The sequence below is a fragment of the Mustela lutreola genome, chromosome 6 (assembly GCF_030435805.1).
Source record: "Mustela lutreola isolate mMusLut2 chromosome 6, mMusLut2.pri, whole genome shotgun sequence".
NCBI lineage: Eukaryota > Metazoa > Chordata > Mammalia > Carnivora > Mustelidae > Mustela > Mustela lutreola.
Window position 1 is genome coordinate 131950598 of NC_081295.1, and position 24863 is coordinate 131975460.

At 40.4% G+C, this 24863-nt stretch overlaps 1 protein-coding gene across 9 annotated transcripts in view; it reads left to right on the forward strand.

Moving 5' to 3' along the window:
- The window catches only part of DUSP22 (dual specificity phosphatase 22), a 75490-nt gene that overhangs the window by 21074 nt on the left and 29553 nt on the right, over window positions 1-24863 (forward strand). For 8 of the 9 annotated variants that reach the window (XM_059179085.1, XM_059179083.1, XM_059179086.1 and 5 more), the window contains one exon: window positions 8195-8277. The exons of the other annotated variant lie outside the window; for it this stretch is intronic. In XM_059179085.1, coding sequence (XP_059035068.1) covers window positions 8195-8277 — 83 coding nt within the window. The remainder of the gene's footprint in view (window positions 1-8194; window positions 8278-24863) is intronic. 9 annotated transcript variants of the gene reach the window in all.

Genomic DNA, 24863 nt, shown 5'->3' on the forward strand with positions numbered 1-24863 from the left:
CCATTCATCCGTTGAAGGGCATCTTGGTTCTTTCCATAGTTTGGCGACCGTGGTCATTGCTGCTATAAACATTGGGGTACAGATGGACCTTCTTTTCATGACATCTGTATCTTTGGGGTAAATACCCAGGAGTGCAGTGGCAGGGTCATAGGGAAGTTCTATTTTTAATTTCTTGAGGAATCTCCACACTGTTCTCCAAAAAGGCTGCACCAACTTGCATTCCCACCAACAGTGTAAGAGGGTTCCCCTTTCTCCACATCCCCTCCAACACATGTTGTTTCCTGTTTTGTTAATTTTGGCCATTCTAACTGGTGTAAGGTGATATCTCAATGTGGTTTTAATTTGAATCTCCCTGAGGGCTACTTTCTTCTAGAAAGTCATGTGCACAATTTTAAGGCACATTTTAAATCTCTTTGTACTAAAATCTATACCTATCTAAAAATAAAAAATAAAAATAAGTAAAATCTATATCTGTCTTCATTGGGGAGGGTATGTGTTATGGTGAGAAAAAAATAAGTTTAAAAAATCGATAGCTATTTTGAAAGTATTCAATGACATGGGAATCCTTCATAGTTTCTGGATTCTTGCTGTGGGTTTTACCTGTTCGAGGGGGCTACACTATCCCATACCTCTTCTTGTTCAGATGCTTAATTTTTTTTTTTGTTTTGTTTTTTGGGGTTTTTTTTTATCATCTTCAGTTATTCTGACATATCTGGCCATGTTTTATTCACTCATCAATTTACCAAATATTTATTGACCACTAACCAGGTGGAAGGCTTATTTAAAGCAAAGGAATAATAGTGTAGTGAATTGACAAGAAGCTGGAAAGAAGCATTGCTCTCCATACAGTTGCCTGTGAATTAACCCATTCATTCCGGAAAGTTGTTGCAATGTGCTGGGAGTATGATGTGGATATTCATTTTGGTTTTCTGTGGTTCGGAGTCAGAAAGAGCAGAACAGAACAGGGGAGCAGGTCTTACTGTGAAGAGAAGCTATGAGGCAGAATCTTGGAATCTGGTTATCTGGTTATCCACCACTGTCCATGAGCCATATGTTACCCTCAGACAGGGTAACAGCCTGGACATGAGAGGGGCTGTGGTGAGGATGAACCAGACAGTGTAGCCAGTGCACACAGTTCAGTGTCTAGCACATGACTGGTCAACCAGTGTCTGGCTCTCCTCACCCTCTCACCCTCTCTGACTGTGAACTAGAAACCACACACCTACTTTAGGCTGTTGTGGAAGAGAGCTAGATTCTTGCAGTGCCCATGCCATACTGGGTATGCAGTAGGTGCTGATCATCATTAGCTAGCAAGTATGGAAGACTGAGGTGAAAGGATCATGACTGCTCCTGGAAAGTGAATCTAGCTGTCATATGTGCTTTAACACGATGTCTCATTTAATAATTTTCTTTTCTTTTTCAATTACAAACAATATGTGCCTATTGCAACACAATAACCAGTACAAAAATGTATAAAGAAAAATTAATGGATTTTTTTTTAACTTTCCGAGAGATCTTCATTTTTGTATGGTGTGGACTGGCACTGCTACCAAGGCCTTGATTCTAGTGGATATGGTCTCAATCCAATCCAATCTCCAGTTCTGTCTCCTTCCTTCCCTCCCCCACCTCTCTCTCTCCTTCTCCTCTTTTGCCTCTCTTCTCTCCCTCCCTGCCTTCCTTCCTTCCAGTGGGGATCCTTTACATGTCACTATGCAACTTCCTTTTTTTTTTTTTTTAAACTTGCAATGAATCACAAAGCACTTTCCAACACCAGGTCCTGGTGATTCTTCCACCTAGAGAAAAACTCACAAACCAGTTCAGGTTCTGGAGTCTAGTCTTTGATGAGTCTCTCAGTTGAGGTGCCTTAACTTGCAGCTGGCTCTGCCCAGAAGCCAGAAGGGAAGGTGGGAGTGGAAGCTTGAAGAGCAGCTCCATCCCAGACCAAGAGGGATCAATTATCTGCTGCTTCATAACTTGGCAGATCCCAAAATGGATATGAGCTGATGGAAGAAGCCCTCATTGAAGATGTCCACAAATTCTAGAAATGTGAGAAACAAATCTCACACCATGTGTGTGTACTGGTTATATACATAGAGACATGTTTGAGGTCTCAGAGCTTTTGTTCTGTCTGCCAGTGACAATGGTCATGGTTCCCTGTGGTGGTTCCCCAGTTGTTAAGGCTGACCTGGTGAACTACTGAACACTGATCTCTGGTAGTCTGCATGGTGAATGGTGAACATTAGGTGGTGGAACAAGAGCTAGAATTCAGATGTCTTTGTAGTAAGCACATATTTGGAAACATGCAGAGGTGATGGGGATTGAAGCCCATACTGCAGCCTTGAGACTTAATCTGGTCCCAATGATAATAATATTAATGATGACAATGATAACATTTACTATATGTGAGCCAAGCACTATTGTAAGTGTTTTATTTCATTTAGTATTTCCAGTATTAGCCCTTTAAGATGGTGCTAAGGGCTAATATTAGCCCTTTAAGATGGTACTCTTACCATTTTCCCACATTAAAGGTAAGAGTGAGGCATAGAAAAATTTGTCCAAGGTTGGCACCAATAAATATCAGAGCCCATATTTGGTACAGAAGGAAACATGTAGGAGCTGCCCATTTTGGCCCCTATCCCAGGTTGGAAATATACCCACCTAAAGGTTGAACACACTAACAGCTAATTTACAATTCTAGAAGCTATAGTTATGTACAATAATTGGTAACTCTAGGATTCATTAATTTCACAGTGGGATCAAGCATAATTGAAAAACAGATCAGAATCACTTACCTACCACTGAGCAGATTCTCAATTTGAGAAGCAAAAGTTGTTTGAGAAAAGACTCAGAACATGGCTTGGGGTTCAGGGTCAGAACAGAGAGAATTAGGTCCTTTTAAAATAGAGACCTTCCTTCTCCTCTTTCCTCCCTCTCTCATCCTGCATGATCATGCTTTTGAGTTCACAAATCAGTGTAACAGGTGCTGTGATATTGGAAAGGCATTACCAAAGAAGTTCTTTCCTTCCAAATATCTGTTTTTTCAGAGTGCTTATATTGATGGCACTATTTTCTAGTGTTTCTTCAAATACATTTCTGTTAATTTTTTTTAGAGACAATTCTGCTTGACTTTGTTGGACTAGCGTATTTGCCATGGCCACTCTGGCATTTCACACATCTTAGCACTGGTTACCCCTGTACATCTTCTGCATCAGAATAAGATCTAGAGCACTAATTCCCCTTCCTAAGGAAGCATGTGGCCGCCACTTTGCCTTTTGAAGACAGTATCTTCCAGGAATCCACTTGCTCCCTTAGCAAGGTCCTATCAGTGATGGATGTGGTCTTGCACGGAGGGAACATGTCACAGCAAAGGAGAAAGTTCAGGTAGGTGTTTCTATTTCATTGCTCCCACTGTATAAAAATAACATTTGCTTCTTCTAAAGGGCACGTGAGGCCTTAGGAGAGTAGACAGAGGCAGGCAGCAAGAGAGGGCAGGAGTCCAGGGGCCAGAGGAAATGTTGGTAGAAAGAGAAAAGAGTACAGTTAGCTGTTTTACCGATGAAGGAGTTGAATATTTAGTGTAATTCAGTTGAGTTTTATAGTGTTTTTTTTTTTTAATTTTTCTTTTCCTGGTTATGAAAGGAATGTAGGCTCATCAGTTAAAATAAAATGAAAATTTTAAAAATCCAAATGTGATAGAAATATGTTAAATAGAGTGAAAACTTCCCCAAACTGACATCCCAATATAACCATGGCCAGTGTATATTCTTCTAGATTTTTTCCATGTGAATTCTAATTTATAATCTTCCTGTTGGTTTGTTAATAGTGTTACATTAGTAATATTGCATTGGTAATTGCAAGAGGCTGTGAGTTGTTTTTTGACTTAGAAGTGGCATCAAAATGCCATGGTGGGGAAGGGGTACCATTGGCACCCAGTCATAGTTCATGCCCTGAAGGCCCTCCAGAGCTCCATGTGTACAGTACACATAGTCTTCTGGGGTTCTTTTTTTAAATGTGGGTTCTGATCATATAGATATGTAGGGGGTCTGGGAGTCTGCATTTCCAGTAGGCTCCTGGGTAATGCCATGATACTGCTTGGCAGACCCTGGTTTGAGCAGCAAAGGACTAAGTTCCACCCCTTTGATTTTGTGCATGAAGAGAGCTGGTGTGAAACCTCCAGGCTTGTTCACATGCATGTAAGTAAGCTGATAACCCCATGTCTTACATCTGCATTCACAGCTTATTACCTTAGTGCTGGTGGTTATAGGCAGTCATCCAGAACTGTCAACAATTTGTAGTCCTAAAGAATAAGAAGTCCAATGGAATCATCCTAAAATGTTGATGAAGTGCTTTATATATCCTCAAGTAGTTAGATATCATGCTTATGGGAAAAGGTAATCCCAGAGTGGCGTATCAATACACACAGCACTGTGATAAAATAGAAAGGACCATAGAGCAAAAGGAACATTAATCCAAGAGTTGCTTCTGTTTTCTTTGGAACCCTACAGTCTGTTGTCTCATATATGATCTCATTCCATATTCAAAAATGTATACTTTTATTACCAAACCACTTTTTTTGTTTTAATCTGTGTTATAAAAGGATATTTATGAGGTGCTGAAAATGTTTTAAAGTTCGAGTGCAATGATGGTTAAACAACTCTGAATATACTAAAAAAAGTTGAATCATACACTTTAAAAGGCTGAATTTATGGTATGTAAATTATCTCAAAGCTGTTTATAAAAAAGGAAAAAGTATATTTAAAACAGATCTATTTTTTAAATTTTATTTATTTATTTGACAAAGAGAGAGAGATCACAGGTAGGCAGAGAGGCAGGCAGAGAGAAAGGGGGAAGCAGGCTCCCGGTCGAGCAGAGAACCTGATGGGGGGCTCAATCCCAGGACCCCGGGATCACGACCCAAGCCAAAGTCAGAGGCTTAACCCAGTAAGCCACCCAGGTGCCCCCCAGATCTTTTTATTTTTTAAAGATTTTATTTATTTATTTGTGAGAGAGGGAGCATAAGCAGGGGAAGTGGCAGAGCAGAGGGAGAAGAGTCTCCCCGCTGAGCAAGGAGTCCAATGCTGGACTCAATCTCAGGACCCTGGAATCATGACTGAGCAGAAGGCAGACACTTAACCGACTGAGTCACCCAGGAGTCCCTATTTATTTATTTATTTATTTATAGATTTTATTTATTTATTTGAGAGAGATCACAAGTAGGCATAGAGGCAGGCAGAGAGAGAGAGGAGGAAGCAGGCTCCCTGCCAAATAGAGAACCCGATGTGGGGCTTGATCCCAGGACTGTGGGATAATGACGTGAGCCAAAGGCAGAGGCTTAACCGACTGAGCCACCCAGCGCCCCAGGAGTCCCTCTTTAAACAGCTCTTTAAAATTCAAATCTTGGGCAGGGTCAGAATCCAGAAGATTCTGCCCTGGAGTGTCAGGAGACTGCTTTGGAGCCCTCGACTTGCTGCTCTTCCTTGAACCATTTGCTGCTATGGCTCGTCTGTGCTCCGCTGTGAACACTGAAAGCTCCAGCTTGATCTTGCTTCTCCACGTGGCTAAAACATACATACTGATGGGAATTGGGAAAACTGCCTTTCGGTGAGAATGTGGAAGCTGGCTGCCAGTGGGATCCTAAATGATCCTGTTCAGTTCAAACTTGCTGATGCCAAAACTTGTGGTAGTTGTGGGGCAGAGGGGTTGGGCGGTGTTTGGAACTGAGTCCTATATGTGTCATGTCGATGGCTGCTAAGCACATCCCAATTTAAAGCTTGGGATGGTTGGAACTTTGAAGAAAGTCTTAAAACCAACATTTTAATATTACTTTTAAAGACTTTTTTTTCTGAATTTAAAGTGGTACATGTTTATTGCAGAACATTAAGGAAAGTTTTTCAGTCTCTGGATGATCATCAAAGCTTCTCAAAACTATAGATTCCTCTTAGGGTCATGAGATCTAGCCAAGGATCATCTGGCTCTGTGCTCAGCAGAGAGTCTGCTTATCTTTCTCTCCCCCTTCCTAAGTAAATAAATAAACAAATAAACAATATTAAAAAAAAAAACAACAACTGCAGATTCCTCAACCTTGCCATAGATCTTGAACTAAGTTGGGGCTTCAACTTAGTTCACAGGCATGTTAAACTTTCAGAACCTCTTGTGTTACATATATATACATATATATATATATATATATATATATATATGTATATATATATATTTAAAAATTTCTAAAGCTCTTGTAATTCCATCTTTTTAAGATTATCACTATTGGAGCTAATTCCCTATAGCAGTTTTTCCTCTGTATGTGTGTGTGTCTTTATTATGTTTTTACAAATTGAGTTCATACTGTATTTATAGTTTGATTCATGCTTTTACACCTTGCTTAACATTATATCCTAAGCATTTTCCCATGTCATTAATATTCTCTAGAAACATGATAAATAAATATTTCACTCAGTCCATTTTACCCTGTATCATTTAAAAAAGTTTGTCCCAGATTAGGACAAGGGCATGCAGGGAGCCTTTTCTTGCTGGACTCCTGTTTTGTAGATTAACAGAAGGGTTTCAAGTTGAGGATACTTATTCAGTCTTTCTCATGCAGCATTAGGTAGGAGCACTAGAAGGGAATGTAAATATAGTTTTATATGCAGATAATTAAATAGCTAACTGATAACTTATTCTGTTTGGGATTTCCAGAAAATGTTCCATTTTTATTTTTACCTTGCAGTGAATCATATATTTCATAAACCACAGTCTAATCTGCGTTTAAGCCCATCCCTGCCTTTGACATGAGGGTGGATAGTAAGTGGGTCTTTTGTATGTGATTTTTAACTTAAATTATTGATCATTAATAACAAATGACAACTACAAAATGACCTTATAGGTTAACTTTCTTTAAAGAGCAACAATCAATTGCTGGGTCATAGGGCAGTTCTATTTTCAACATTTTGAGGAACCTCCATGCTGTTTTCCAGAGTGGCTGCACCAGCTTGCATTCCCACCAACAGTGTAGGAGGGTTCCCCTTTCTCCACATCCTCGCCAGCATCTGTCATTTCCTGACTTGTTGATTTTAGCCATTCTGACTGGTGTGAGGTGATATCTCATTGTGGTTTTGATTTGTATTTCCCTGATGCCGAGTGATATGGAGCACTTTTTCATGTGTCTGTTGGCCATCTGGATGTCTTCTTTGCAGAAATGTCTGTTCATGTCCTCTGCCCATTTCTTGATTGGATTATTTGTTCTTTGGGTGTTGAGTTTGCTAAGTTCTTTATAGATTCTGGACACTAGTCCTTCATCTGATATGTTGTTTGTGCACTATTGGGTATTTACCCTAAAGATACAAACGTAGTGATCCAAAGGGGCACGTGCACCCGAATGTTTATAGCAGCAATGTCCACAATAGCCAAACTATAGAAAGAACCTAGATGTCCATCAACAGATGAATGGATCAAGAAGATGTGTTATATATACACAATGGAATACTATGCAGCCATCAAAAGAAATAAAATCTTGCCATTTGCGACAACATGGATGGAACTAGAGCGTATCATTCTTAGCGAAATAAGTCAAGCAGAGAAAGACAATTATCATATGATCTCCCTGATATGAGGACGTGGTGATGCAACATGGGGGCTTAAGTGGGTAGGAGAAGAATAAATGAAACAAGATGGGATTGGGAGGGAGACAAACTATAAGTGACTCTTAATCTCACAGAACAAACTGAGGGTTGCTGGGGGGAGGGGGTTTGGGAGAAGGGGGTGGGATTATGGACATTGGGGAGGGTATGTGCTTTGGTGAGTGCTGTGAAGTGTGTAAACCTGGTGATTCACAGACCTGTACCCCTGGGGATAAAAATATATGTTTATACAAAATTAAAAATTAAAAAAAAAGAGCAACAATCATGATTATAATGTTTATTAATCTAAATGCATTTCAAGTTTTAAGTGGACCACTTTATATCCAAAGAATCTGACAATCAGAAAGAAATTTAGTTATCTGCGTAATACATTAAAGCAATAGTCTGAAATTCCCTAGGTCTAGGTTTTTCTGGGTATGGTCAGTTTTGAAGTTTCAAGAAAGAAATATGCAAGGTAAAAAAAAAATATATGCAAGGAATTTTTTATTTTTTCCTAGCTAAACATTGTAAATAATTCACTTGCAGTGAAGAATAAAATGATCATCTTTCTTCTATGACAGACGCCAGAGATGCAGAGCAACTGAGCAAGAACAAGGTGACACATATTCTGTCTGTCCATGATAGTGCCAGGCCTCTGTTGGAGGTAAGGGAGAGCTACGTGCATGTGTCTTTGTATTCCCTAGGAGTGCGTAAAACATTAACAAAGGCAACCATGTTCTCTCTGACATCAGTGTGCCCCTATTAATGCTGTGTAGCTGTGGCCATATTAATTTTTTTTCCAGGCCATAATTTTGTGTCTGTGCCCTGTCTGTGGCATGGTGGAAGAGTGTATTCTTTCTCTGATTATTCTCTTGCTACATTGCTAGTTTGGCTTTCTTGGCAAAATGCCAAAGAATAAGCTGATGCTGCATTTACTTCTGGATTTTAAGGATGTTTAAAACTTATTTGCATTCCCGTCAATATTATTCCTGGTTTTAGAATCCAAAAGAATTCAGGTTCCTCATTTCTTGATTTTTTTTTTCTGTTGAAGCTCAATTATGTACCATTTGCATTTAAAGACAAAAAACAATAGAAGCTAAATTGTCATTGGAGAGTTCCAGGGCTTCTGATACAGAGGCTATCTGTGTAGAAGCTGTTGTTAAGGTTTAAGTTTTCAAGTAAACAGGGTGTGTCTGCCTGTACACTAATTCCAAAAACATTTTCGTATCTTCAATTTTATGCTAATGAACGGTTTGAGCTGTTGGCCAGGAGTAATCTATTTCTGTTTATTAGCCTCGACAGAGCCCAAATTACTTTTTTTAAGAAAATAATACACGTGTGGTTGGGATGCATATGTGTTCTTCTGTTTTAGGGTGGGGTTTTTGGAGGGGAGGTGTGACTGGTTCTAGAAGAAATAATCCTAGTTCAAGCTGTTTTCATTTAAATTCATATTATGCAAGAGCAGATAGTATACTTTTCATTTTATCTATTAGAGTTGCCAGCTTTCAGTTATTGTAAAAGAAATGGGAACATGGATTAATAAGTGATTCTATTAAATGTTAATAGTACCAGAGAGCCATAGGTGGTGAAGAAACCTCCGTTCACTTCTCCAGATCTGTGTACCCATACTTCCTTCTGTTGTTTCGGCTCTGTTTTTCTTGTTGTTGTTGTTTTTTATGGTGCTATAATTTGTGTGGCAGAATGATTTTGTTGGAAACAGGAACAACAGCACATCATTTCTTTCCAGATTAACAGTTTCTTTGAAAATGGCTACTCTGTTTCTTCATCTCCATTAACAATAGTTTATATTTAAAATATAGCCAAGATATGGCCAAGATAATAAGTTAAATGCAAATGGTCATGATTGACTTCCTCTTTAAATCACAAGATGAGACTTGAGGTTTCCTTTATTTTAATAAATTACATAGATGTCCTTCCCACCCTCACCCTCCAGGCCTGCCTCACTACTTCATGTTTCATTTAATGGAACACATTGGCATGTGTGAACATGGGCCTTAAATCTGTTCACATTGTAACTTCTGTTTAGATGCAAGCCTTTCAGGTTTTAGAAATTAGTGTTTATTTGTCCAACCTCCTCCAGGTTACATGTGGGAAACAAAGGCCTAGAAAGTAAAATAGGTGGGACTGTGACCCCATAAAAAGAGATACTGTTTGTATAAGAACCTCAGAGCTGTGGGAAAACTGCATTTCCCTCCTCAGTATTCCTTTTTATTCTCTCATATTTCCGTCTATAAGGACAAATTCTGCTTTGGAAAAAAAAGAGAAACCATGCCTTTCCTTCAGAGACAGCTTTTTTTTTTTAATTTATTTTTTATTTTCAGCATAACAGTATTCATTATTTTTGCACCACACCCAGTGCTCCATGCAATCCGTGCCCTCTATAATACCCACCACCTGGTACCCCAACCTCCCACCCCCTGCCCCTTCAAAACCCTCAGATTGTTTTTCAGAGTCCATAGTCTCTCATGGTTCACCTCCCCTTCCAATTTCCCCCAACTCCCTTCTCCTCTCTAACTCCCCATGTCCTCCATGCTATTTGTTACTTAGCAACAATCTGTTGTAGTCTTTGAGTTCTATTATTACCTCAGCTTAATTATAAGTACTTTACTGTGATTTCATATTCATTAAGAGGCCATTGTTTTATAGCATAACACAGGTTAATGTTGCCCCTCTCTTTTGTTCATTTTTAAGTTCACAAATAATTCATGAATACATTCTTATTAAAAAATTAAAATAGTACCTCTCAGATTGCAGAAGTAGAGAAAACTCAAGTACTGAAAGTTATTTGAACTCATGTGCTCACATAAGGTACTGGGATAGAAGAGCTTTGCCCGGGGCGCCTGGGTGGCTCAGTGGGTTAAGCCGCTGCCTTCGGCTCAGGTCATGATCTCAGAGTCCTGGGATCGAGTCCCGCATCGGGCTCTCTGCTCGGCGGAGAGCCTGCTTCCCTCTCTCTCTCTCTGCCTGCCTCTCCATCTACTTGTGATTTCTCTCTGTCAAATAAATAAATAAAATCTTTAAAAAAAAAAAAAAAAAAAAAAAAAAGAAGAGCTTTGCCCGGATCTCCGAAGTTTCAGAATGTTGTTTACTCCTCTGCCTATTCATAAAGGCACTTTTCTATCTTAATTTTTTTTTTTTTGAGATTTTATTTATTTATTTGAGATAGAGGGAGAGAGAGAGAGAGAGAAAAGCACAAGCAGGGGAAAGAGCAGGCAGAGGGAGAAGCAGGCTCTCAACTGGGCAGGGAGCCCGACAGGGGTCTCCCAGGACTGTAGGACCACGACCTGAGCTGAAGGCAGATGCCTGGTGGACTGAGCCACCCAGGCGCCCCCAGTCTTAAATTTTAAATTCAGTTCCAGAAGTCATGATCTCACCCAACCTGAGATGAGTCAGGGAAAATGTTCGGAGTTGGTAGTGAATTGAGGGATGGATTTTATTCTTGAGCAGCTCTGGGAGGAAGTAAAGCAGGGATGATGGTGAGAGGACAGATTGTGTTCAGAGCCAGGCAACAGCAAAAAGCTGAACCCCAACCTGATAAGAAGCCCTAATAAAAGGTGAAAGGATAAGGGATGCTAGGACCTCCTTCATGTTCCAAGATCTTCAAAGCTCCATGCACGTTTATTGAATGGGTTTATTGAATGGGTACTCTGGGCAGCACTAGCCTGGGGCCAGGTGGGAATGGCAGCGATGTTATTGTTTAAAATTGAAGGGTTTTAGTGCTACTAATTCCATGCAGGAGTTCTCCAAGCCCTGCTGTCAGGTAGCTGTATATTGGTCACTGCACTGTAGGTACTAAATTGGTTCATTTCCAGCAAATATCTGAAGCGGTTTAAAAGCACTGGGTGCTTGGTATCAAGTATCAAAGGCTTTTGCAATCATTAGGTATGCTCTCATTCTGATGGAGGCTAAATGAGAAGGGGCAGTCATATTGTGCAATGTGGTTTCTAGAGCAGAGGTCATAGGTCAAGGGCTTCGTGAAGATTCTAAAAGGATAGATAGTTGAACAGTATGCCTGGGATATGATGCTTTTCAAAAACATAAAGAAGTTTAGGGAATTTAGCACACCATAGGCTCCTCCGGAGGATTCACAGATTTCTTGACAGAATACAGTCTTCCAAGTTCTGCACTGAGGCCACACATTTGTCACTCTAAATAGGGAACCAGTTTGTGTGTGTGCCTGCTTATGTAACACACTACCTATTAACATCCCATGAGACTATGTTCTGCTGAATACAGTCGTGAACATTCAGATTAAGAAGGACTCAGGAAAGGGATCTGCTATCCCTTAGAGTCCAGGGTGAGACTCTAGGATGAGCACTTTTTAAGAGGGGTGCTTATATAACTAGGAAACTAAGGCAACTGTGGTCAAGGAAAAGGCGCCAAACCTGGTCTTATTACCAAATGAGGCTGTATAGATTAGCATAGTATAGATCGTTGTGACAGCCTAGTATTTGTAGAATGGAAGATTGCACAATTGTTGTGCCTGTTACATCCTCTGTGGCTGTAATGATTTGTAATCTGTTGCACTGACCAATGATGATACTATAAAGTGCACTTGCTGTGAAAAGCTTCATGAACATGCTCAGTTCATCTTTAGTATGCATTTATTGATTTTACTTTGGGAAGGACTTTAAAAAAACTCGTGACTTGGTTGATTTCACTTAGATTAGATGTGATTCTCTATTATTCGGGTACTTTTTAGACAGGTTTCCCAACATAGTGTTAGCAGGGTTTTGTATCCTTTCTAGCAACCCTATAGGTGGAAAGCAGTGAAAGAATAGAAGGTGCTGTTCTCAGGCCTTTGCAGTGGCAGGGCCTCACCTCACCTCTGGTCACCAGGTGATCTTTGGTGCTTCCCAGTGGATGAGACAGGATTGTTTATCCTTTGAACCATGGGGCAAGGTGGTGAGCCAAGAGAAGGAGGTCCAAGGCCCCAGTTCCTCTTTCTGCAAAAGGGTATCTGAAGAGTAGATCTCCCAAAATGAAGATTTTTAGGAACAGTAGAAACTTAGGGGCCTTTATATTCATTTGAGTCAGCCCTTAATTAAAATCTAAGATTCTGAAGAGCTCTGACTCCCTTTCCATGCCTACTGCTCTATGTTTGACTTAGACATCCCAGCTGAACAGATTCACAAGAATCACTTACCTTGATTTTATCACTGTGTAGACAAAGAAGTTGAAGCTCAGAGACATGAAGGGACTTGCCTATAATTCCATAGTTGGTCTGGGTGGCTTGGTAGGAACCTGAGTCTTCTTTCCCAGGCCAGAGATTCTCCCAGAGTGCCTTACTGTCTTGGTCCTCTCCTTGTATGACTGATGCTTGTGAATCTGCAAGTAGTATTAATAGATATTGCCACATTGGCTTTGTGCCCTTATTGGCAGTGTATGAAAGTTACTGTTTTCCCATACTCGTACCAGCACAGAATTTTATTCTTCATTATTATTAATTAACAAAATTTTTATTTCGTTTTATTTGTTGTGAATGCCATCCTCACACTATCAAGCCTCTTGTCCAGACAGTTCTTTCCTTTGAAGACAAAGAGTGATTGATTAACTGAGCAATTGAGTTCTTGCTACATGCCAGGCCCTGGAACAGATGCTGGAGATAACAGAAGTGAACCAATACCAACATTTTCCCCAGTGAAGCCCTTAGAGTATAAACAAGATATATATTGTGGATATTTTATAAATACGACTAATAAGTCCAGTGAAGGAAGAGCTCTGGCTTAGGATAGGCCCTCAGTGCTAGGGGTCAAGTAGGAACAGAGGCTATGGAAGCTCAGAGAACAAGGTCCTTCCTCTGCCACATGAATTTGGAGACGTTTGACTGGGTTTTTGGAAATGACTGGGAATTTGAAAAATCTGGTCAGTGGCATTCCAACGAGGAGAAAGCTGGTCGTGCCAAGATATGACTTCTGGTAGAGCTCTGAATCCATGACAGTCACACCAATCTTTTAATCTTCTAAGAACTCTGAGAGCCCAGCAAGGCAGATAGCATTGTCCTAGTTCCTTCATAGCATAATCAGACCTGGTGACTGGCTCGTATCACCTCCAACAAGTGACAGGACCAGGTGGAAAAATTAATTGCATATTTCTTAATTTCACATTGGAATTAAGTCTAGAACTGTAATTAAAATATTTAAGGGGAAAAAAACCTCTGTCTCTTTCTATGTTTAAGACTTGGTTTGGGGGGTTGTTTGCTTTTGCTGGGGTATTTCCTTATTTGTGAGTGTGTCTTCAGTGCCTACTGATTGCTCCAGATTTGTAGGGTGATAAAAATTGCTGTCACAACGATGGTGCTTTTTCATATCAGGAACCCCATATTGTTTATAGGTGCTGAGGAAGTAATATTGAGCAATGAAAGATTTCTCCCTTCCCCTGAAAAAAGAAACAAAACTCTATCTTTCTAATGTAAAAATTTCAGAATTTGTTTCATTTTTCATTCTGTGTATTTAACCAGAGCACCTGCAGGAAACAAAACTATTTTTTGCTATCAACAAATATGCTTTAAAAAGTATTCTTATTCCTTTGCTGGACTAATTCTCCAAATAATTTAAATTTTTAAATGTTGTATATTTTAGGATTAAATAGAAAAAACAGTAGTTTATATGCATCTATTCAAACCAGGGTATTGTATGTTTACCAGGTAGGTTTTGAACTTGAGTTCACCTTGGCTATATATTTTTTCCATTTTAAGTTTTGACTTTTATACTTTGAACCACCAAAGTTTGTTTTTTTTTTTTTCCCAAAGAAAAAGATGTTGCTGTAGAAGGCACATATTCTTGATGGTTCTATTTTGTATTTCCTTTAACATGAAAGACATTTTTTTTGAGGTGCCCTAGCTCACAATTTAATTTTGTTAGTTTTTTTTATAGTTGGTCATGTCTTCTGGTTCTAATACTTCTTGTTATTTACATGTCTACACTGCTGTCTTCATTAGCCACTTATTTATGAGAAAATTCTCACCATGGTGTTATGTTCATTCTACTTGGACAGCAGCACTGGGGGACTGAGAGCCTCCTTGACAGACCTTGGTCATCTGCTGTATGTCTGCCTGGTGACCCAACCCATTTCACTACCTTAAAAGTTTAGCTGGTTTCCCAAGTGTAAAGCAAACTAGAACCAAGGTGCTAAATGGTATTTCAAGTTTAAGAAACTATGCTTTTGTGTGTTCTTTCTTCTACCCAGTTGCCTCCCTAAGCCCTGCCCTTCTTCACAGCTCAGCCCCAACTTTCCTTCTTCTGAGAAGGACACTTCCAGTATACCCTCCAACCTCAGGACTTCTTCCCTTTTCTCTATAATATTTTATAGAGAAGCTATAGTTTGTACTCTTAACTGGATTATGAATTGTATACACTCTGACAGCTTCTATAGTGTATTAAATGGCCATTTAACCACTGTTTGATGAACTAGTTCTTCACTGCCTGTGTCCAAGGTCCTCAACTGGCCTCAGGCTCACTGCAGGCAGGTGCCACATTGGGATTTCTTTGGTCTTCCCCAGCACTCAACCTGGGCCTGGCACACAGGGGCCCCTCTGCAGATGTTTACTGATGAACTGAGAGCCACATGCATTTTCAGCTCCATACCAAAGTGAGAAATCATATCTTTGGTCATTTGTGGCTCATTAAGGAGTGTGAAAAAAGAGCTGTACCAAGAATGACTTATTAACCATGAGTACTAAGTGAAGCCAGAGGATCTGGTTAATGCAATGCAATGCGACCTCACTTATGTGGGTTGTTTGTTCCATTCCTCCCATGTCAGTGAGTGTTAGCAAATGGGGATGTACTGTTTTATGGAGCTCTTGTGGACTCTAGTTCAGAATTAACCTCTTGCTAAGTTAGAAACAAGAATCCCCTGTGACACTTCTATGACTTTCTGATTGATGTCTTAAGGATCTCAGCTACCTTTGGTTTGCATTAGAAGCTTGGTCCTACAAAGAGGAAAGTATATCTAAGACACAGTGAATGAAAAGTTAAAAGGTTTGTCACAGCCAAGGCAGCAGGCTTGAAGTGGAGGCAGAGTTGGTTGAGGCATTGTTTCAGATTTTAAGGAGTTTATAGGCAAATCATGAAAAGCTGGGAGAACACTCAAGGTACATGGGCTTGTGTTCTGGTTCAGGAGGAAGATCCTCATTGCCTGTGGTCCTCCTTTGGCAGCCACACAGGAGACTTGCATGGTATCACCCCCAGCTCTGCATGCAGCCCATGTCAGTCCTCAGCTCCTGGGACCCAGGGGCCCACCCTGCTCGTGACCTTCAAATCACAGGAGCTATAGGCCACATTTCCCATAGAGTATTTCCCCTAAGAGGAGAGATAACTGATGAAAGCCACATGTTTCATCCTATACCCACAGAGGTATGGGCAATGATGTTCAGTGCAGCTGTGTTTGTAATGGCAAAAAATTGGAACCAACCCACACATTCAGCAGAAGGGTAATGTTCAATTATGATACATCCATATTAAGAAATACTCTGCAGCAATTCAAAAAGAAGAGTAAGGTTTATATGTATGCACAGGGAAAAGGTAATTGTTAAGCAAAAGAAGCAAGTTGTAGAATAATATTCATAATATGATCTCATTTGTGTAAAACTAAATATTAATTATATATTTCTGTGGGTACATATATATGCATGTAAATGAACAGCTAAGGGTCTAGAAGGACCATACTAGATTGCTCAGAATGGTAAAGTGGAATAGGATGGGAGAAGAGGGTAGGAAGGATAAGTTTCACTTTTGTCTTTATTTTTATTTATTTTTCACAATAGAAGTATCTTCATAATTTCTCTTTGAATGAAGGGAGGTAGGAAAGGAAGGTAGGCAGGTGGGTGGCCATACTCTTGGTGTCTGTAGTAGTGACTAGTAGATTGCATTTGGTTGTTCAAGTTTGGCCAGAATGGGTTCTGTGGTAACAGTTTTCCCTATGCATTCATATGTGCGTGTTTGACATTAGGCAAGTTGCATCCTTGTCATCATTGATCAGGGGGTATAAACCATTCATTTCAATCATCTTAATCTTAAAAGGGAGAAGATAGCCCAAGAAAAACCTTTCAACTGTATAGATTTTATTTTTGGTATCAGTTATCTTCTACTTGATTGTTTTACTTAAATGAGTTTATGTCCTTTCTTAAAGATTCACAGATTCCCTAGTGATGCAACTTGAAGCATTGGGCAAGGTTTCCTGTTTGAATTGGCCATTGTATCCAGTGTGGATGATTTTTGTTATTTTACTGGCATTGCAAAAAAAATCACACTATCGAGGTCTAGGACCTTTGAAAACAAATCATTGTTTGACCATGGTTTTCAGATTGACAACTATTTCCAGTGAACCCCGGTTGTTTTCACCTCTCTAAGAAAGTCTCTTTGATGCCACCCAAGTATCAGTGGTACATACCATACCAAAGACTTGCAGCAGCTTTCATGTGTTGAGGTAAATTTGTTTGAAGCCAACCCCAGACTTAAATAGAAATGACTCAAATAGAAATTATTATGGTAGGTATCGAAAACTGTCTAGTAATCACTCTTTCTTGAATCAAGCTGTATCTGAGTTCCATGTGTGTGGGCAGTCAAGTGCATAATACAGCTCCATCTGGCTGCTGACCCTTCTGTGACAAGCTCACTTGCAAATGGAATTCTAAAACCAGAATTCCAGCATGAATGGACTAAATGGGACTGGAAATATTCTAGTACCTCATTGATTCTAGAGAGGAAACAGTGTTTTTTTTTGGTCTCTAATTGAAAGAGATCTCTGTTAATCTTTCTTTTCTCGGGCTTTCTAGAGTACCATGCATTTCAAGTGTGGACCTTCTCTTTAGTGCTCAAACTTACTGACCAGCCTCTCCACAAAACTGGACTTTTACAATACACTCCTGTTAAAAGTCTCTCAAACTCAAGTCCCAGTTTTGTTTTTTAATATTTCCTGCAGAGTGCCCTGTATTGTCCATCTTGTCCTGACTCCCCATGCAATCAAGTCCTGAGCACATTGTGTGCTGAGGGCTGTGTTTCTGAAGTGGACTTGCCTTGTTTGCATCCTTCCTTTTCCTCAATGGGAAATATACCAGTGGCAAGATCTCCTGGTTATCTCCAAACCAGGACTTCAGAAAAAGCATGTAGCACATGGTCTCCCCTCTGTGCTTTAGCTGGAGTGATAGTAGGCATTGATACAACTACATAAATTGCCCATAAATGCTAAAGCACAGGGTAAAACTCTGTCCATTTATACAAGATCTTTAGGTTAATATACTGGAGAATTTGGGGAAGAATTTGTAAAGAGGGTTGTTTAGGCAGCCTTGTAGGACTAGTATAGTTTGGTTCAATGGAGAGATATGTGTTGAGTAGGAGCAGCCCTTCCGGGCTGGTCAGGAAGGGGGAAATAAGCCCTGGAGCCATAGATGTGTGGAAGTTGGCTGATTATAGAGTGGAGAAGGTGGTCAGCGTGGTGGGGTAAGGGTGGGGCCATATTCAGTTCTCTTTTTGGCTAAATTAGGAGGTATTCCTTCAGATTCAGCAGACATTTACTTACCTTGTAGTGAGGATTGGGAATAAAATACAAAGAGAAGTAATATGGGGCTCAGTGTTCAGAAGAGACAGGCACAGAAATCCCTTTAGGGGCACCCCAGGGCACCAGAAGGGCTGGAGAGAAGGAGCTCTGGTGCAGATACAATGCAGTTTGGCCATTCTTTGGCCGTCGACCCTTAACATGGCACCCTTCCAGTGCCATGAGCACTGGAAGGGGGAGAGTGACATAGCAGCAAAATCTGGAAAGCTTTAATAGGGGCCTAGTTTTGCTAAGGAGTTTAAAAGTAAAGAGCACCTTAGTTTGGAAGAAACAACCAAAGTCAGTATCCCAAGGGAAATATGTTTGTAGTTGCAGGTTAGGACAGCACAGCCTGTGGCTGGCAGACCATGGGAAATCTGAGCATCATGATGGTAGTGGCAGAGGACATGTAGCCCAAGAGGACTGAACAGTTTCAGGCTTCTTAGGTGAAGGGCCTTTGAGTCTGCAGTCAGAGTTGGAATAAGTTATATGTGGTTGGTTAGTTGGTTGGTTAAGACTTAAAGCAGGGTACAATGGCTCTGTAGGTGCTGTTGTTTTTAGCCATAAGAAAAAGAATGATTTGGGGCGCCTGGGTGGCTCAGTGGTTGAGGCCTCTGCCTTCGGCTCAGGTCGTGATCCCAGGGTCCTGGGATTGAGCCTCACATCGGGCTCTCTGCTCGGCAGGGAGCCTGCCTCCTCCTCCTCTCTCTGCCTGCCTCTCTGCCTACTTGTGATCTGTCTGTCAAATAAAAAAAAAAAAAAAAAAACTTAAAAAAAAAGATTTAAAAAAAGAAAAAGAATGATTTAAATGTAGCTTGGTTTACTGAAGACTGGTTTAAGCAAATTTGCCATTTTCAGGTGCTCCTAATACTTCATTGCTGGTAGGCATTGCAGGTGGACCTTGTGCCTTCCACAGCTGCAAGGGAAGTGATCCAAACTGACTTTAAAAGCCCGAGACTAAAGCAGTGACACGTAGCTAGTGTCATCATCTCAGCACAGGCTAAGTGGACACGTCGTGCCTCTACTGCTCTTTGAAGTGTTTCCCCCTCTCTGTGGTCTAACTCCTGACATGTTTTGCAGACCTTTGTTTGTGTCCTGGGGCAGAGGATGCTGTCAAGCCCTGGGTTTGAATTGAGAAATTATTTCTCCTTTCAGTTATCACCACAATTAGTACAGATGTTGAGTTTCAACATTCAGTACTGAGCGGTGGCATTTTCAACTAGCTCTAATCTGCTTTTCTTTTCTTTTCTTTTCTTTTTTTAAAGATTTTATTTATTTATTTGACAGACAGAGATCACAAGTAGGCAGAGAGGCAGGCAGAGAGAGAGAGAGAGGAGGAAGCAGGCTCCCTGCTGAGCAGAGAGCCCGATGCGGGACTCCGATCCCAGGACCCTGAGATCATGACCTGAGCCCAAGGCAGCGGCTTAACCCACTGAGCCACCCAGGTGCCCTCTAATCTGCTTTTCTAATGGAAAACAAACGAAATGCATGGTCAAAGTTTGAGCTAGTCGAGCCATATCTGCGTATAGCACTAGTGAGGGAAAAGAAGTAGATGCACCTAAAATCTGAATTAGAGCCTCCTTCTCTTGAGGACCAATATGGACATGCTTGTTTGCTTCTCAGATTTTTCCCCAATTAAAGGGAGATAATTCATAAGATTCCCTTGGTGAAAAGCACAGCCAGCTGCCAAAGAAGGAAGAGAACATGTGGGAAAGCTGCCTTTGGATTGTCCTTTTATCCTTTAAATGGTTGCAAAGAGATAGTTTTTCTGATATTGTGTGATCATGGAGAAGGCATCTCAGACAAACATAGCTGAGCCCAGACCTTGAAGTGAGCCTTCTGGTCATGGAAACTATTCCTAAGCACAATAGTACAGAGATCGTTTCAGAGTGTACTGGTTTTTAAAGCAGTTGGGGCTTAACAATGGTGGAACTGGTCCAAAACGACTTTACCTTACGTTAAATTAATGAAATACCTTGTCAAGGAGACCAGCCCCACTGCACCCAAGCAGACAGCAATTCCAAATCTACTGTAAATGATTAATTTAAACTGCATTATAGAATGCTTTGATACTATGCCCTAAAGAACAAAAATGATCTTGTAGCTAACAAAGTCAAAATAACATTTCCAAGTATTTGGGTTTTTTAAGTGTTCCTTTAAACTGAGGCTAGCCACCTTTTCTCTTGCTGCTGCTCCTGCATGTGTGGTGGAATTGTGGTTGAAGAGCCTCAACCAGTCATCTTGAGGTCTTAATGACCCCAGTGAGGGAAGGATCTCTGGCCTCCTTGGTAGTCAGTGCTCACTCATTCCTTGTGAGTCCTACTCAGGCTCTAATGAAGGTGGCCTGGGACTTTCTTCTATGCCCAGTGCAAGAGGATGCAGCTGTCAAAATAAAAATAGACCGTAAGATTGCTTTCAATGGCAGCAGTGGGGGAGGGAAGATTTGGTGAAGTGCTGCCCTTTCAAAGGAATGAAAGCAGTGGAATGAAAGCAAAGGAATGAAAGCCCCCAAAGGAAGTCTGTGGAATGTTGACCAGCCAATCCTTAAAACAGAGAGAGGAAGATGCCCCCCCCCCAATTATGTTTGGGAAATAGACAAAAATAAGCATAGAGGCAGGCAGACAGAGGGAGAAGCAGGCTCCCCATTGGACAGAGAGCCCAATGTGGGTCTCAATCCCAGGACCCTGGGATCATGACCTGAGCTGAAGGCAGAGGCTTTAATCCACTGAGCGACCCAAGCGCCCTCTTTTTAAAAATCAAGGGACAGATAGTAAATATTTTGAGCTTTGTGGGTCCTAAGTTTCCTGTGACAGTACACTGCTCTCTCCTGTACATGAAAGGAACGCTAGACAATACATAGATGAACAGGTGTGACTGTGTCCCAGTAAACATGGGCTTTTTGCCAACCATGCTGGCATCTTCCAAGAGTCTGTGTGCCAGCTATGTGGGGTGGTGTCTGGGCATTTAGAACAGGGAGCAGGAGCCAGCCTGAGATGGAGGGAGATGATGTCAGGGAAAGCTCTGTGGGTAGGGCTGGTGGGTTACATCAGGTGTGGTTCCACTAAGGGAGTGCCCCTGGGAGGAGTCCTGAAAGAGAAGGGTATTCCAGAGGAAACAAACACAGAGGAGAAGAAGGGACCCTGGGGAGGCGTGGGCAGGAAAGTACAGAACATTTGGAGAGATTCTCAGGCAGCCAGGTACCTGGAGTTTGGTGAGCTGGTGGAGGTGAGCTTGGGAGGTGAGTTGTAGACAAGTGCTGAAGGATTTTGAAGAGAATCTTTACTTTGCAGACAGGATGGATCCACTGATATGTTTTAGCAGCTGAGGCAAATTTACCTTTATATCTTTAACAAGTGGTAGCTTGTGATTCTGAAGTAGCTACTGCTGATTTCTCCTGATTTCCAAGCATCAGTTTTCAATCATGGTGATTTTTTTGGTATGGTCATTTATCATTAACATTCATTAAGTAATATTGTAGAATTACTTGGTTTGGAGAGATTGCTGAAACTGGCCCTGTTTTCATGAGTCACACTGAATACATCAGCGGTGCCAGACACAACTGAAATCACAGAAGAGGGCTTTCAGTGGTAGGTTGGAGCTGACGTGAATCTCCCTCACCTCCTTCCCATAACCCACCCATGCTGGCTCAAGGAAATTCAGTGTGCTGACCATGCCTACTTTAGCCTTTCATTGAAATAACTTGAGCAAAAATAAGCATTTGGGTCCTCATCTGTTGATCTGACAAGTCAAATGTATGTCCTTTTTTGACTAACCTGAAAGAAGCCAACAGGTGTTGGAGGTTTCTCATTTGCATTTTTTCTCACAAAATCAAACCAAAGGCTAAATCTTGTCTCTCCACTCTGACCTTCCCACCCCTCCCCACCCCATCAAGTACCACAGAGTTCTTGGAAGTTGTTATTTGTAGTAGTGTTTCCTAAATTTAGCTGGTGCAGGAAGAATCAGTGGCAAATGGGTGCCTGAAGAAAATGCATCTTCAATTTAGAGTATGTGTTATGTAGCACAATTCAAGGACTGTATTTATCTTCTGTGGTGATTTTCTACAGTAATTCCTATGAGATTTCTATTATGGTACAAACAAAAAAGGAGATTATCAAGAATCTTACCCCCTAGACCTTACATGGTTTTGTTTTGTTTTGTTTAGATCTTATTTATTTGAGAGAGAGAGAGAGTTTGAGAGAATGGGTGGGATGAGGGACAGAAGAAGCAGATTTCCCTTGGAGAGGGAGCCTGACCCAGGACGCAACCCCAGGACCTCAGGATCATGACCTCAGCTGAAAGCAGATGCTTAACAACTGAGCCACCCAGGCGCCCTGTTTTTGTTTTTTGTTTTTTGCTTTTATGCCTGCTTCCAGTTCTTAGTCCACAGACATACAAAGTTTTTCCAGAGGTATTCTTTCTATAGATATAATTCTGTATTCTACTTTTTCCCTTTAAAGAATGTTACTGGCTATGTGAAAGTTCTTAAATTGCGGAGAAATAATGATCAAACTCCATGGGCCAGGTACCAGCTTTGGCATCCATGTACATGGCATCCATATACATAGCCTAGGTGGAGATCTTTCTGTGCTTTGTCTGGAGTAAGATACTCCATGAAATGTAAGGCTGTCAAACCTTACAGGTACATCTGAGCAGTTTCAAGTCAGCAGTTGCCATCTTTTGGTCTATGACCTTCAGGAGTATGGCTAGACTAATTTTTTCAGATTACCTGCCTTTAGGTTTATATAAAAATGCAGAAGTGGGGTGCCTGGGTGGCTCAGTGGATTAAAGCTTCTGCCTTCAGCTCAGGTCATGATCCCAGGGTCCTGGGATCGAGCCCAGCATTGGGCTCTCTGCTCAGCAGGGAGCCTCCTTTCCCCCCTATCTCTCTCTGCCTGCCTCTCTGCCTACTTGTGATCTCTGTCAAAAAAAAAAAAAGTATAGAAGTAGTCAAATTCATAGAGATAGAAAGTAGAATTGGGGGTTACAGGGGATGGGGAGAAGGGTTAATGGGATTTAGTGTTTAATGGGCTCGGAGTTTCCATCTGGGAAGATGAAAAAGTTCTAGAGATGAGTGGTGGTGATTAGGATGTGAATATACATGATGCCACTGAGCTGTGTATTTAATAATGGTTAAAATGGTAAATTTTATGTGATGTATATTTTACTACAATAAAAAGTACAGAGTGATTGTCTCAAGTGGAAGAGACTTTTGTTTTTTATAGTGGTGTATAAACTGTGGTCTTGCTTCTGATCAAACTTAATTCTTTTTTAATTTTGTTTCTTTTTTGGAGTCAGATTTTTGGATAATTTGGGAATTAGGTCTAAGTGGAGTCCCCAGCTTACTTTGCTTACTTCATTAATGGGCATTAGATTATCAGTGTTAATAGATTTCCATGTGTAGGAATTGCAGAGCCCACTTCAGCGTGCCACTCTGTTAACTCATAAATGTGACTGTCAAAGAAAAAAATGTCATCTCTTTCAGAAGACTCCTCCTTTGTACATCCATATTGCTATTGGTATTTGGATGGGATAAGATGAGAAACCAAGATCCAAGATCAAGTCACTTTTATTAGCAGCTAAAATAATTTTTCCATCACATGGATTTCTTGATTCTGGCCTCTTAGTAACTCTATCTCCTACTCATGTTTCCTCTTAGGTTGTGAATAAGTCCTTGCAGAAAATAATTTTATTAGTTTTCCTGAGAGAGAGAAAACCAATTCTGAAGGCCTTGATCTTTCTTTTCTTTAGAAAAGTAGAATGTCAGATAGCTTCTCCAGAAGCCTCTTACTTATGTTTCAGAAAGAAAAGAACAGTGAATTTTAGAAATTGTACTTGAAACAAGCGAGAGTTTGATCTTTTTACTAGTCCTGAAATCAGAATCTTGCCCGTGTTTCTCAAGTACTTAACGATGTATCATTTTAAGTGTAATCTTTAGTTTCAGCCCCAAAGAAAGGCAAAAACCTTACTTTTGGTGGTTACTATGCTTGTTGAAACAGAAAACAGAAAAATATTAGAACTTTTGAGAATAAGGACTTAGAAAGCCTTAAACTTTGTGCAAGAACAATCTCTGAAATACTTTCTTTCTTTTCAATCAATTGATATTTGTTGTCTCTTTCAAAACCTAACCTAAAAACTTCACCCCCAAAACTTTCTTTGGATGATCCCATTGAAATCTAACTTCTTTCTGGTATTTTCCTAATGTCTTTCCACACTATGTAATACTAACTGATGTGTTCCCTGTTATTATGAATATTCAGTGTATATGTGTTCAGTGTAAATATGAGGCTTTTTCTTAATTCTTTGTCTTTTCTTCCTTCTGGTCCTCACCTTATCAGTATTAATAGCATTCTCAGGATGTTATAGGCCATTCAAAATGCCATGTAGTCAGAAGAAATTATCTGCTCATTCTTTGTCCCTCCTAGAAATCAAGACAGTCTTAAAGCATAGACTGAGCCCTTTCCCTTAGCTAAACTGGTTTTTGTATTCTTTGGCTAGCTGCCTAAATTGAAAATCTGTAACTTGACACTTACTAGCTCCATGAAGTTTAATATTAATTGGCTTTCCACCAATCACTGTTTTGGAACATCATGAAAAGTACTAAATTCTTATCTATTTAATAATTTTCTTTCAAAGAAGATAATTTTAGTTTTAATGTTGTTGTTGTTGTTATTGTTGTATTAGTTTAAGAGGTAATAT